At 40.9% G+C, this 15,547-nt stretch overlaps 2 protein-coding genes across 4 annotated transcripts in view; both read right to left on the reverse strand.

Moving 5' to 3' along the window:
- DDX21 (DExD-box helicase 21) overlaps positions 1 to 3,274 on the reverse strand; it is a 27,595-nt gene extending 24,321 nt beyond the window's left edge. The window contains exons 1-3 of the mRNA XM_003783760.3: positions 3,124 to 3,274; positions 1,155 to 1,613; positions 208 to 231 (exon numbers count right to left, since the gene is read on the reverse strand). Of these exons, the coding sequence (XP_003783808.1) occupies positions 208 to 231; positions 1,155 to 1,613; positions 3,124 to 3,210 (570 nt within the window). The 5' untranslated portion in view covers positions 3,211 to 3,274. The remainder of the gene's footprint in view (positions 1 to 207; positions 232 to 1,154; positions 1,614 to 3,123) is intronic.
- Positions 3,275 to 11,587: 8,313 nt separating this feature from the next.
- Positions 11,588 to 15,547, reverse strand: part of DDX50 (DExD-box helicase 50) — a 49,802-nt gene continuing 45,842 nt past the window's right edge. For all 3 annotated transcript variants that reach the window (XM_023509590.1, XM_012801436.2, XM_023509591.1), the window contains one exon: positions 11,588 to 12,088. In XM_023509590.1, the coding sequence (XP_023365358.1) occupies positions 11,810 to 12,088 (279 nt within the window). In that variant the 3' untranslated portion in view covers positions 11,588 to 11,809. The remainder of the gene's footprint in view (positions 12,089 to 15,547) is intronic.

Here is a 15,547-nt window from a genome sequence, read left to right on the forward strand (position 1 = left end):
GTGGCTGGCGCCTTAGCTACTTGAGCCACAGGTGCCAAGCCCATAGCACCTCTTGTATACACTCATCCATAATAAATAAGGAACAAATGTTTACGAAGTAGTGGTCACTCTGGCATTATTTGATAGTAAAAAATCTGAATGCTCAGGAAAAGGAATAATTACATAAATTTCTAAACATGTATATGATAAATTACGCAACCATTGAACATATATTTTAAAATGGGAAAAATGCTTATATAAAAATAGAAAAGTCAGGATATAAGACTACAAAGAGCACAATCTTAATCTGATTAAAAAATAGATGTATACATCAAAAGTACTGTAAGAAAACATCAAGATTTGACACAAATTACCTCCGTACCTGAAAAATGCTAAATATTTACTGAATAAATGAATTAAATTTTAGAGACTTTTGTCTCTTTGGTAAATTTCTACATTTTCTAAATTGTCAAAATAATGTAATTTTTATGATCAGGAAAAATATTATAAACGTCGATCATGAACCATGGCAAACAGAAAATTTAGTCATCATTTCAACTCAGTTAATGGCTTAAACAAAAATACATACGCAATCAAACACCCTTTTTTTTTTTTTTTTTGAGACAGAGTCTCATGCTGTCGCCCTGGGCAGAGTGCTGTAGCATCATCACAGCCCATAGCAACCTCAAGATCTTGGGCTTAAGCGATTCTCTTGCCTCAGCCTCCCAAGTAGCTGGGACCACAGGCGCCACCACAATGCCTGGCTATTTTGTTTTGGTTGCAGTTGTCATTATCGTTTGTAAGGCCTAGGCTGGATTTGAATCTGCCAGCTCTGGTGTATGTGGCTGGCACCCTAGCCGCTGAGCTACAGGTGCCAAGCCCAAATATCTTTTCAGTAGTTCCACTTAATCATGATTTATTTGGTTAAACCCCTCAGAGGGAAAGTAGGCTCTATTTACACAGTTCTCTCCTGTTGACGTCTGACTTGCAAATAAGCAGACCAGGACCATCCTTAAATAAATCTGCATATTTATAGAGAAGGCATTCCGATACCATGCATTTTCAAGGCATCCCCGCACCCCTACCCATAAGGTAGTAAACATCAAATTTTCTCCTACTTTTAAATAGTTATGTGTAGCACATTATCAGAAACAACAATGAAAGATACATTCAACATTAAAGTGCAACTTTACCTGCTCTATCTCGCTGTTACTTTCTTCACTTGCAGCTTCAACTGAGTTAGAGTCAGGTTCAGAATGAGAGAATCCATTCTTCAGTTCAGGGGTCTTCGCTACTATTTCTCCATTTACTTCCTTTTCTTTCTTCATCCGCTTGGGCTTAGGAGCATCATCTACTTCAGAAGGCTCCTCACTTCTTACATTTTTTATTTTAGGAGAAACAACTTTCTTCTCCAAGGGTTCCTTTTTCTTTTTCACACTTTTGGTTTTAGGAGAAACAATGTCATCTTGAGACTGCTCCTCTTTCTTTTTTGCCTTTTTGGATTTAGGAGAATTTATGTCAACTTCAGAAGTACTTGCTTTCTTTTTAACTTGTTTAGCTTTGGGGGAAATAGTTTCTTCCTCTTCTGCTGCCTCTTCGGTCTTACTCGATTTTGGTTTCTCTCTTCTCTCTTTCTAAAAAAATTAATAAAGAGACTACAACCCCTAAACAAGGCATTTATATATTTGTGCAATTCATCAATTCTAGACTATTTCAAGTTCACTGTCAATTACGAAGAACATTATGTTTGGGCATTTCAATATTTCTACTTGCAACTATGTGATGAAGTAAAATCAAAAAATATGTTTTTTAGTACCATTTCTTAGCTATACAGATAAGTATATATCAACAGTTTCATTAGTTTGAAAAAAATCACAAGTGCCTCTTGGAAACTACTGAATTCATGCTAGTTGACAACTATAAAACCAGACAAACTATAAAACTTAAGATTTTCCTAAGGGACTTGGAGTAGCTCATTAGATACTCAAATATTCCCTATACAAAATACTACAGAAAGTGACCAAGTCCAAATTTAATTCTGCTAGAGTAATAAAGCCATTTATGTCGACAGGCAAATGATGTTAAACAGATTTCTCTCTCTCTGCTAAAATTCCAATTAAATAGGAATTCATAATGTCTATGCCTTAACTATCTCACATGAGCAAATGGGCATACATAAAGATACCGTATGAAACTAAAAGCTATAAAAATTCACAATCTATCATCCCACATACAAAAAAAAAAAGATTCCAAATTTACAGTAAAACAAAATAAATGTACAAGTTACAAGAATATGGAAAGGGGGCGGCGCCTGTGGCTCAGTGAGTAGGGCGCCAGCCCCATATACTAAGGGTGACGGGTTCTAAATCAGCCCCGGCCAAACAGCAACAAAAAAATAGCCGGGGATTCTGACGGGCGCTTGTAGTTCCAGTTACTCTGGAGGTTGAGGCAAGAGAATCGCCTAAGCCCAAGAGCTGGAAGTTGCTGTGAGCAGTGACGCCACAGCACTCTACCGAGGTCGACAAAATGAGACTCTGTCTCTACAAAAAAAAAAAAAAAAAAAGGAATTGAATCACGTCATCGTCCAAGAGCAGTTTACCAGATATAAACTATACTTCCCTTACTAAAGGGAAAAAGGACATCACTGCATCACTGCACACGCCGCCCACGTGGGCAGATGGGGTTAAGTTCTCGCTACTCTAAAACTTCAGTCCCTACTTTGATTTATACTTCCTTTCGCACATCCTCACGCTGAGAGTTAAATCTGATTCAACTGCGTGGAGTCTAAGCACACAGGGTGCTGGGCGCCCAGTTGCCAGGGACCAAGTGGGAAACGGGCCCTCTCCCTAGTCCTATCGAACCTCTCGGCCGAGCTCCCCGGACTCGTGGCTGAGTGAAAGCCGAGTAGAAGGGGTCGGCGCGCGGCGGCCTTCGCTCGGTCGGGCCGGCAGAGCGCCCCCCGGCCCGGGGTGAGCACCACTCCTGGGAGTCGCTCGCCGAGACCCACGCCTGGGCTCCCCGCACATGCTGCGTGTCGCCGCACGCCACATGTCCCCAGCCTGGGCACTTTTTCCATCCCCCAGGATCCCGTTCTTCTCAGCGCCCCGACCCTGGCCAGGCCCTGCCCAGGTCTTTTAGTATCACCTTCTGAGCTTGCTTTCGCAGCATCTCCACTTTTTTCACGGTTGCGTCTGATTCCAAATCGGCGTCGCCAAGGAGTCTTCCCGGCATTATTCAGCACCTGCTACCCAAGCCGACCCTTCGTCCCAACCGCGTGGAGAGGAAAAGACAGCGCCGCCCCGCAAGTCCACCCACCTCCCGTCACTTCCTGTAGCAACGCATTTCCGGCGGAAGCAGGAAGCCCGAGGCTGGTTGAGCGCCACTTGGTGAATTCAAAATCAGGCTGCCGACTGCGGTTGGCTTTAGTGAACTGAGCCCTTACGGCCCTTGGACGCTAAAAAGCACCTACAAAAGGACAGAGCTAGAAGAAACCACGAAGGTTAGCTTGATATTCTCAAACACTAGCAAGATTCTCTCTAGATCCAGCCTGATAAATGAAAGCTTCTATTTGCTTTTAAGTGGCCCTCGTCCGTGTTTTATAAATTGCTTGAGTCTGTAGGATCCTTCCTTTCACGTACTGCCGCGCCGGATACGTGTTCTTACCTTGTGGAAACGTCGACTCCAAAAGGTAACCGCCAAACTCACGAGCCTAAAGAAGAACCAGATTTCTGTCGGGTCTGTCAGTTCATGCATGTGTGCATTCACTAGACATCTTAGCGTTCACTGTGTCAAGTGTGAGAAACGTGGCTAGGATTCGCTAGCAGACAAGCCTTGTCCTCAAGAAGCTGTGTAGACTGGTGTTGGTTGTTTTTAAGGCATAGAGGAGAGGCACCCAAATCAAGTAGATCCTAATTAGAAATTCACAGGGGTTCTTACTCATCCATAATTTGGACAACATACTACTTCAAGCAGTTAAAGGTCCATTGAATAAGTGACAATATTGCTAAGCTTTTCCTGAAGAACTAGTGATCCAAAGAATTAGACAATTTATCATAGTATTAATAGATTAAAAATAGATTAGAATCATGTCTGGTTTTGAAAATATGCCTTTGGCTCTGCGCCTGTAGCTCAAGCAGCTAAGGTGCCAGCCACATACACCTGAGCTGGCGGGTTCGAATCCAGCCCAGGCCTGCCCAACAACAATGACAACTACAACCAAAAAAAGAAAAACATAGTGGGGCATTGTGGCAGGAGCCTGTAGTCCCAGCTACTTGGGAGGTTGAGGCAAGAGAATCGCTTAAGCCCAGGAGTTTGCTGTGAGCTGAGATGCCATGGCACTCTACCCAGGGCGACAGCTTGAGGCTGTCTCAAAAAAAAAAAAAAAAAAAATCTGCCTTTACCACTATTGCTGTTATTTCAGACACGTTGAGTCTGTAGGATCCTTCCTTTCACATATTGCGGCGCCAGATACGTGTTAATCTGAACCAGAGTTTCTCCTGAATGAAATGGGGATAACAAAACCTTGTGCAAGGCATAGTGGCTTTTCCCTGTGACCCCAGCTACTTGGGAGACTGAGGTAGGAGGACTGCTTGAGGCTAGGAGTTTGAGACCAGAAATGTGGTTGTTCCTGTCTCTAAATAAAATAAAATTTGAAAAATTATCTGGATGCAGAAGTACAAGCCTATAGTCTAGCTACTGGAGAGGATGAGATGGAGGATCCCTTCAGCCTAGAAATTTGATGATTGTGCCATTGGACTCCAGCCTAGGCAACAGACAGAATAAGACCCTGTCTCTTTAAAATAAAATAAATCTATTTCATTGGCTGAGGAAAATAAGCTAATGAATGAAAAGATTTGACATTGCCTGGTACATACAGCACAATAAATGAAAGCCACTAAAACTCATAGGTATGTCACAAATGTTTGGAAAGAGGATTCAAAGTATTAGATTTATTATTTATTTATTTATAAATAAATAACAGAATCTTACTGTCATCCTGGGTAGAGTGGCGCCTACAGCACTTACAGCAACATAGCTTATAGCAACCTCAAACTCTTAGGCTTGAGCAGTGGTTTTGCTTCAGCCTCCTGAGTAGCTGGGACTTCTGGTGCCCACCATAACACCCAGCTAGTTTTTCTATTTTTAGTAGAGACCTGGTCTCAGTCTTGCTCAGGTTGGTCTCAAACTCCTGAAATCAAAGCAATCCACCTGCCTTGGCTTCCTAGAGAGCTAGGTTTACAGGCATAAGCCACTGCACCCGGCCAAAGTATTACATTTTATGACAAAGGAAAATGTTGGAAGTTTTATTTCTGTATTTCATGAGATTAATTTTTTTTAATCTCAGTATTAAGGAAAAATTTTGTTTCATGTAAACTATTCTATGTTTCACATCTCAATTTTAACAATTTGTGTAAACATGCAACAATGGTTTAACTTACACTCTGGTAACCTTGAGCCAGGATCCTTGATTTATCCATCTTTGTGTCTTCAAAATTTCAGACAGTGCCTGGCACATAATAATCTGTCATTAAATGTTTATTGAACATTAACGTGACTGTGGTGTAGGGAAACCCTTTGAAATAAATTTTAGCTATATGCCTAGGTAGGAAAACATTTCAGTTATCCTGGTATTAGACGTAAAAGATGGGAAAAACAAGAATGAATGCAGTCAACCAATTGACCAACAAAATGTTTAACATCTTTGTACCAAGGACTTTGGAGTGAGGACATAAGTAAAGACCTAGTACTTGCTTCAAGGAACCTGCACTTTGGTTGATAAACCACAAAACTATGTAATGCTGTACATGATACTGTTGTATACAGTACAGGGATGTGTTTATTACCAACAGATGTTCAACAAGATAGCAACCCCCAGAACACCACTAAATGGAAAACTGTTCAAAGCTTGTATTTCCTTTGTAACATACCTGCACGTAAATACAAACCCAAAATTCTAAAAGGAAACATGCAAAAGGCTCTCTGACCACAAGTGGCCAAATTATTATATTGAATCTAGTCATCACTATAAAATTCACTAACAAGTAGAATTGTATATATATTTGATAGGAAATGTGAAGTTCTGTTTGAATATCAATTATGCCAAATCAATTTCCTCTGATCTAGATGATATATGTTTTAATAAAATTAGGGAGAGACTTTCTACTTTTAAAAGTATGTATACATGCCCATACACACTGAATTCAAAAGTCTACACAAGAAAACAGTAGTAGTTATCTGTGAGTTATGTGATTTATGGGGATTTCTTATTTTCTTCCGTCTACTTCTTTTTTTTAGCTTTTCAACAATGGGCACGTGTACTCATAAAAAAAATATGAAATATGGTTTGTTTGTTTTTTTTTGAGACAGAGCCTCAAGCTCTCCTGGGTAGAGAGCTATGGCATCACAGCCTCCAACTCCTGGGCTCAAGCGAGTCTCCTGCCTCAGCCTCCCAAGTAGCTGGGACCACAGGCGCCCACCACAACACCAGGCTATTTTTTGGTTGCAGCCGTCGTTGTTTAGCAGCCTGGGCTGGATTCGAACCCGCCACCTTAGGTGTATGTGGCTGGCGCCTTAGCTGCTTGAGCCACAGGCGCTGGGCCTGAATATGGTTTTTAAAAAACTACTGTAAAGCACTATCCCCACAAAAATAGGAAACAAAATGTAAGAGAAAGCTCTGGACAGTCACACCTAAATGTTGAATTCATTATTCAAACTTAAAATGCTTAAGAGAATAAAACAGATGCTAGTTCACTTATACATTCAAAAACCAAAGATCAGTGTAACTAATTCAAGTTCAAACAGCTGTTAAGTGACCAACTAGAGCACACAATACCAAATAGGAGGCCAGAAGCCCAAAATGTAGGGGAATGAAGGTGCTGCATACTAAAAGGAAAGAGCAAAGGTACTTATGGCTGAGTGCAGCCCAAAGCTGAGATTACTATTCTAATTTACCTACACATTTTTTTTCACTCATTCCTGAACCCTTTCAATGGCTATCCAAAATAAGGCCTCCAAGATATGACTCTTACCTTTCTCTCACCATTGCTTTCCTTACAGTGATGATCCCAGCTATAACTGCTACTTATAATGGTTCCACATACTCAGACCATGTTGTTTTATCAGCTCTTCTGTACTTTTACTTGGCTGCCCATTGCCCCTAATGTTTCTTTTACCTGACTTAAAATGCTCAATCATCAGATCTAAAAAGCTTTCTCTGAACCCCCAATTCAATTCCTGACTTGGGTGACATTGTTTAGTCCACAAATCACTGCATTTAGTCATTGCTGTGGGCCTAGGTTTATGTGTCCATTTGTTTCAATAGGTTATTATTATTATTATTTTTGAGACAGAACCTCAAGCTGTCACCCTGGGTAGAGTACCATGGCATCACAGCTCACAGCAACCTCCAATTCCTGGGCTCAAGCCATTCTCCTGCTTCCGCCTCCCTAGTAGGTGGGATTATAGGCACCTGCCACAACGCCTGGCTATTTTTTGTTTGCAGCCGTCGTCGTTTGGCAGGCCCAGGCTGGAGGATTTGAACCCACCTGCTCACGTGTATATGGCTGGTGCCTTAGCCACTTGAGCCATAGGCGCCAAGCCTGTTTCACTAGATTCTGATCTCCTTAGTGCAGAGACTGGACAGGCACACAACTGGAAATTTTAGGCTTAGATAGAAGTACATCTCTTAATATTTTGTCAGGAGAAAAGTATAATTATCTCCTAGTATTAAGGTTAAAAAGTTTGAGACTGAACTTGTAGTGGCTACAATTAGAGCAACTAAGTGATTTTTCTATGGCAACATTTAGCATTCTGTTGTAGGAATGGAGTTTATGTTTATTCTCCCAAAGCATACTGCCTTACACAAATGCAGAGCCAACTGAGATTTCCCACCAAGTCATGGCTGTCTGAACCACTTTTCCATAATCAAAACTTCTCCCTCCTCAATCCAGCACTGAGAATCTTTTCCTTGGTTTAGCTGAAATCTGGGTCTTTCTGAAAAACATACCCTTCGAGTTTTCTCATGAAGATGTTCACATTTATATATCTCAGTTGGCATCAGTGTCCGCTTTTCCTTAAACCCATTTCCAAACCATTACTCCTTCACTTTTTTTTTTTTTTTTGAGATAGGAATCTCAAGCTGTCACCCTGGGTAGAGTGCCATGGTGTCATACCTCACAGCAACAGCCAATCTGGGCTCAAGTGATCCTCTTGCCTCAGTTTTTCTATATTTAGTAGAGATGGGGTCTTGCTTTTGCTCAGGCTGGTCTTGAACTGGTGAGCTCAAGCAATCTATCCATCTCAGCCTCCTCAAGTGCTAGGATCACAGACATGAGCCATCGTGCCTGGCCTACTCCTTCACTTTTATATAAAGGCTCTTGTCCCTTTGAAGTGGAATGTTACTATATACTCTTCCTCATTCAGGTTAATTTACCAACCTCCACCATTCACTGATATTTTGGAACCTGACTTAAGTCTGCCTTCCTTCTCAGTTCTGGCTTATTTTAATCCTAGGAGACTTCCTTGACCATGAATACCACCCATGTACCCACTGCCTTGCAGTTTCTTGGCCACCTCAACTAAAATGACCCTTGCCCTCAACTGGTCTACCCTGCACTTGTCTTCTTCCTAGTTGTTCCATTCTTGAAATCTTAAATTCAGACAGCCCTCATGGACCTTCAGGCTCCCTCTACATCTTCGTTATCAACTCCATCTCCACTTTAATCCCTTGGCAGTCTAGACTCCACTGACCATTGGAAGATAGTCACATCTAATTATATTTGCCAAAGTCCTCAGCATCTTTACCTTGTCATCCTGTAACTCACAAAGCAAAACCCTAATCCTAGGTCAATCAACTATTTCCTATCCCAACAACAGAATGCTGCCTTGTAACAGGAAATCATTCAATTGTTATAAATGTAGCCACTATGAGTTCAGTCTCTAACTTTTTACCTTCATATCAGCAAGATTATTGATTTTTCTCCTAACAAAATGTTAAGAGATGTGCTTTTGCTATCTAAAGCCAAAATCGCCACTTGTTTGCTTGATCTCATCCCTCTGGGTCTTCACAGCAATTCTGCTCCATCATATATTCCTTCTCCTGAATGTTCCCATTGCCCTCCCTCCTTTCTGGCTTCTCCCCATAGTACATCAAAATGCTCAAATACTCCATACACACATGCACATACACACAGAAAATCATCACCACAATCTCATGGCTGGTCTTCTACTTCCAGCTTAACTTATTTTTCCCTATTCAGAGCCACATTTCTAAAATAGTACCATTTCCTACTTACCCCACTGCTAAATGGCATCTACTTTCAATAATCCATTACTCTATGGCTGCTGATGTCAAAAGTTTCCTTTTTACCAAATGCAATAGCCATTTTTAGCCATTTTAGGCTCATCTCCTGGTTCCTTTGAAAGCTGATACTCCTGGGCTTTCTGCCCTCTTCTTGTCATCCCTTCTCATTGAGGGGATCATTGGGATCCTCTTGTTTCTACTCTGGATTAAATGCATTGGTGTGTCTCTAGCTTCCTTCCTCAGTTCTCTTAACTATACTTTCCACTGAAACTCATCTACTACCCTAATCACAATTTATCATTTTTTATTATTCCCAAACATGTATTTCTAGAACAAATCTCTCTCCTGAGCTTCAGACCTATAATCCAGTTGTCTACTCATCCTGAATAGCTGGGCCTACAGGAGAATGCCACTATGCATAGCTAATTTTTCTATTTTTTATAAAGACAAGGTCTCAGTGTGTTACTCAGGTTATCTTGAACTCCTGGCCTCAAGCAATCCTCCTGCTTAGCTCTTACAAAATGCTAGGATTACAGGCATGAGCCATTATGCCAGACACCCATATAACTTTTACTGCTCTTGCTCCAATACCCTATCTCAGTGAGAGAAATATAAATTTGGTTTATCTACTTCTCTCTCGTCTTCCAATCCAATGTATCTAAATCCTCTAACAATTCTATCTCCTAAAACCTCTGAAATCTATCCATGTTTCTCAATGTCCACTGCCACTGTTTAGCACAGTGGTTAAGAATGGTGGTTCAGCAACTAGACTTCTTGGGTTCAAATCCTCATCCACTACATATTATTCAGCTGTGTGATTCTGCATGAGTAACACCCTCTTACATGTCTAAGTTTGCATCCTTCAGAATATGTAACCTAGCATTAGTTTAGATTACTACCATCTCTATCTTGAATTACTCCTATAGTGCCTTAAGAGATCTCCTAGCCTCCATTCTGGCCCTTCTCCAATCCAGTTTCTTCAATATAGCCAGCAATTTTTACAAAATGTAAATCTGGTCATGTTACTCCTTACTTTAAACCCTTTAATGGCTCCCCACTATCTTCAAGAAAAGCTTTAAAGTCCATAATGTTGCATATAAGGCCGTTAATATCTTCTTATTCCTGTCCTCTACTATTACATGAAACCATAATGAACTAACGAAGTCTTCAAGCTTACCATGTTATAATCTTTGCCTCTAGATTCCACATGTAACTCTTGTCTCTGTCTATAAGCTCTTTCCTGCCTAAACTGCTGTGTGCAGTGGCTTATCCCTGTGATCCTAGCACTCTGGGAGACCAAGGCAGATGGATTGCTTAAGCTCAGGAGTTCAAGACCAACGTAGCAAAAGTGAGACCCTATCTTTAAAAATAGCCAGGCTACTCGGGAGGCTAAGGCAAGAGGGTCATTTGAGCCCAAGTTTGAGATTGCTGTGAGCTATGACACTCTACCATGGACAACAAAGTAAGACTCTGTCTCAAAAATAAACTCCTCTTCCCACCTACACATATATATGACTAATCAACTGATAACTTCTGCTTTGTATCTCTCTTGGGTATCACTTCTAAAAAGCTTTCCTAACTCCTAAAACTGGTTAGGTGCACCCCAAAAAGGTCCTTAGCATTCCATATCTACCACTATCTTAGCCTTTGGTAATATGTACTAATTGCTTGTCTGTCAGACTTTAAGTTCCTTGAAGGCAGTGACTATGCCTTCTTCACAACTACATTCTCCGGTGATTAGCATAGTGAAAGACACATAGTAGACATTCAATAAATATTTCTTGAATAAATTAATCTGTGCAGGCGTGGCACCTGTAGCCCAGTGGTTATGACACTGGCCACATGCACCTAGGGTGGCAGGTTCAAACCCGACCCGGGCCTGCTAAACAACAACAACAACAAAAATAGCCAACATTGTGGTGGGCACCTGTAGTCCCAGCTACTTGGGAGGCTGAGGCAAGAATTGCTTAGCCCAATAGTTTGAGGTTGCTGTAGGCTGTGACACCATGGCACTCTACCAAAGGTGACAAAAAAAAAAAAGAAAAAATTAATGTGTGCAATGCTTGCACACCCTTTTAATTATGTTTAGAATTTAAAATACTACACCTAACTAACCATGTCACCAGTTTATACAGCCCTTTAATGTAGAATGGATTTCTAATCATCTATCACATAAGCTATGGAAGGAATGACCTAAATACAAATACACCACATTTGGCAAAATGCAAGTAACCTTAAGTAAGATTAATTTGACTAAGATTAGAAGAAATTCTAAAAGATTACATTGAGAAAATTCTTAACACATAGTGAAAAGAGACAATAAAAGGAGGTTTTTTTATTCAAAGGTATAACTGGATAAGTAGATTTGTTTACAACCATTCTTGTGAAATACTTTTTAAAAAAATACGACCAACTTCTTTGCAAATAGCATACACATACCTCAACTATGATGACTTAATTTTTGGTGGATAATGTACATGATTAGGCAGAAAGAGGCAAGCTCACACTGGTAGATTAACTATCCAATACTCAATCAAAACTCCGTTTGTGGCCCCCGCTTCTTGATCGATTTCTGTTCCCACTTCGTCTTCTACCATCTTGTCGACTTCCTGAGCGACTTCCCTGTCGACTCTGTCTACCAGACCGGCCACCAGATCGACCACCTGATCGACCCGACCTGCCTGACCGGCCACTTGACCAGCCACTCCTCTGTCTGGAATTAGAAGATGTGTTTCCATCATAATATTCTTCAATTTCAGGTAGTTTGGCTGGCACTGAGAGTATCCAGTCTGAATCATGCCATTCTGCCTGTAGGGGAGTTTATAGGATTAATATTACGCAAAATAGAAACTATAAGCAAGCACATAAGTATAGGAAGCATCTTTTTCATATCCATTATTTATTCATTAAAGCCTGTCTACTCATTAAATCCAAAGTGTCTGGAACAAAAATGTAAAATCAAACCATATGTAAAGTGTATTCACTAAAGTTCCTAAGTTTTAGTCTCAGCAATATATGAATAAAGTCTTAAGAATGTATAATTTTGAGACTGTAAATTCATAGTTTATATCTCTAAGATAACATTATCTAGTTTCTCTGCACTAAGTAGATGGGCCATTAGTAAGTAGTGCCTTGTTTTTAGCAAATGTAGGGACAGAAGCAAGATGTAAAAGAACTAATGATGGAGATTAAACACCTGTCAGCACCAGCCAAGAACCATAAAATGTAGCTATTGGAAATAATTTGGTACTGGAGTAAATAAACTCAAGATATACAATAGCTCACTATGCTATATTTATGTTATATCTTCATTGTAATCCTGAGTTGCCAAGGAAAGTTGAGATTAAGACACTCTGGTCTTGGCCCCTGCAGCACAGTGGTTATGGCACTGGCCACATACGCCAAGGCTGGCGGGTTTGAACCCAGCCCAGGCCAACTAAACAACAATGACAACTGCAACAACAACAAAAAAAGCCGGGCATTGTGACAGGCACCTGTAGTCCCAGCTACTTGGGAGGCTGAGGCAAGAGAAGTGCTTAAGCCCAGGAGTTTGAGGTTGCTGTGAGCTGTGATGCCAAGGCACTCTACCGAGGGTGACACAATGAGACTGTTTCAAAAAACAAACAAAAAACAAAAGACACTCTGGCCATTTGCAGGGGCTTACACCTGTAAACCTAGCACTCTGGGAGGCTGAGACAGGAGGATCCCTTGAGCTCAGGAGTTCTAGATCAGCATGACCAAGAGCAAAACCCTGTTTCTACTAAAAATAGAAAAAATTATGGGCTGGGTGAGGTGGCTCACACCTGCAATCCTAGCACTCTGGGACGCTGAGGTGGGTGGATTGCCTGAGCTCACAGGTTCTATCCAGACCAGCCTGAGCCAAGAGTGAGACCTCGTCTCTAAAAATAGCCAGGCACAGCTGTGGCGGGCACCTGTAGTCCCAGCTACTCAGGAGGCTGAGACGAGAGAACTGCTTGAGCCCAACTGATTTTGAGGTTGCTGTGAGCTGTGATGCCATGGCACTCTACCAAGAGCTACATAATGAGAACCTGTCTCAAAAAAAAAAAAAGAAAAAAAAGGAAAAGTTAGTGGGGTATTGTAGCAGGCAACTGTAGTCCCAGCTACTCAGGAGGCTGAGGCAGAAGGACTGCTCAAACCCAGAAGTCGGAGGTTGCTGGGGGGCTAGGATGATGCCATGGCACTCTAACCTAGACAACAGAGTGAGACTTTGGCTCAAAAAAAAAAAAGACTCTGGTGATAAGGATGGGAAGAGACAAGCATCCACACACACACCACTAGTGGACTGAACAATATATGAAGTCTTAAAAATGTACAAACCCAATTCTTCCATCTTAAAACTATATAAGGACCTATGTTTCCTGTTTACCTCCCATTGGTTCCCAAATTGTTGATCCCTTCCCCCACATACCTCTCCCAATTTCAGGTGATTAAAACACCAGCACGACAACAACAACAACAACAAAAAAACACAAACCTTTTGGCCAAGCAGTCACTTTCAAAAACTCATCTTAAACAGATAAATATGGCAATGCAAGAAGAATTACCTATACCAATGTTCAGAATAAACTATTGTAAACAATGTATAAATTTCAGAAAATAGGACAATGGCTAAGAACGTTAGCCACCCACGTGGCTAAATGCCAGGAAGACATTAAAATAACCTCATTGCATGTATAGTCCCAGCTACCAGCTACTCAGGAGACTGAGAAGGAGGACTGCCTGAGAGATTGCAGTGAACTGTAACACCACTGCATTCTAGCCCAGGCCAACAAAGTGAGACCCTCTCTCAAAAAAAAAAAAAAAAGGAGCCAGCTGGGCATAGTGGTGAGTGCATGTAGTCCCACCTACTGAGGAGGCTGAGGCAGGAAAATCACTTGAACCCAGAGGTTCAAGGCCATAGTACATTGTGTTCATGTCTGTGAATAGCCATGGGCCTCCAGCCTAGACACAAAGCAAAACCTGTCTCTCCAAAATATACATAAAATTACTGTACAGCTGACACAGAAATATGTCTTCAATATATTTTGAATTTTTATGAAGATTTCAAAAACAGAATAATCACATATAAATATGCACAGAGATACAAAGAGAAATTCTTCACTGTAGGAATCTAGGGGCCAATGTGTTTCGTTAACAGATAAAATGCAAGAAAAAAAAAACACTAGAGTGACAAAGGAGGGAGATTAAAAAGGATAAGAAACATCACAGTACAGTGTATGAGCCTTAGGGACCTTATATTTAGGAAAAAACAGAAGAAATTTAAACACAAGAATGAATTACATTAAGAAATTATTAGTTGGGAGAGTTTAATTATGGTTATTAAGCTTTTGTTTTTGTTTTTTTTTTCTTGCAGTTTTTGGCCAGGGCTGGGTTTGAACCCGCCACCTCTAGCATATGGGGCCGGCGCCCTACTCCTTTGAGCCACAGGTGCCACCCAGTTATTATGTCCTTTTACAAGTTCTATTTAAAAAATTAGCCAGGCACAATGTCAAGCACTTTTTGTACCAGCTACTCAGTAAGCTGAGCTACAGTGAGTTATGATTGTGTACTCCAGCCTGGGTTACAAAGTAAGACCCTGTATCTAAAAAAATAAAATTCTTTATATTTATGTATGTGGAAATATTTAAGGTTGAAATAACAGACTACCTAGAATTTGTTTCAAAAGAATACAGGAGAAGTGAAGAAGAGAAGTAGATGGGGTGGTGCCTGTGGCTCAGTGAGTAGGGCACTGGCCCCATATACTGAGGGTGGTGGGTTCAAACCCGGCCCAGGCCAAACTGCAACAAAAAATAGCCGGGCACTGTGGCAGGCTCCTGTGGTCCCAGCTATTTGGGAGGCTGAAGCAAGAGAATCTCCTAAGCCCAGGAGCTGGAAGTTGCTGTGAGCTGTGATGCTATAGCACTCTACCAAGGGCAACAAAGTAAGATTCTGTCTCTAAAAAAAAAATGTAGAAGATAGAAGTTAAGATGAAACAAAGCTGGCTATGAATTGATAATTGTTGAAGCTGGGTGACAGATATGTAGGGATTCATTACATGAGCCTATTGTTTTTTAAATATGTTTTTGAAATTATTTATAATTAAAAAATTTTTAATTGAAAAATGGATTTTTTTTTTGAGACAGCGATTCACAATGTCATCCTCAGTAGAGTGCTGTGATGTCATAGCTCACAGCAACCTCAAACTCTTGGGCTTAAGCAATTCTCTTGCCTCAGCCTCCCAAGTAGCTGGGACTATAGGTGCCCACC

Source organism: Otolemur garnettii, unplaced genomic scaffold (genome assembly GCF_000181295.1).
Source record: "Otolemur garnettii isolate 467f Iridium unplaced genomic scaffold, OtoGar3 scaffold00008, whole genome shotgun sequence".
NCBI classification, from domain to species: Eukaryota; Metazoa; Chordata; class Mammalia; order Primates; family Galagidae; genus Otolemur; species Otolemur garnettii.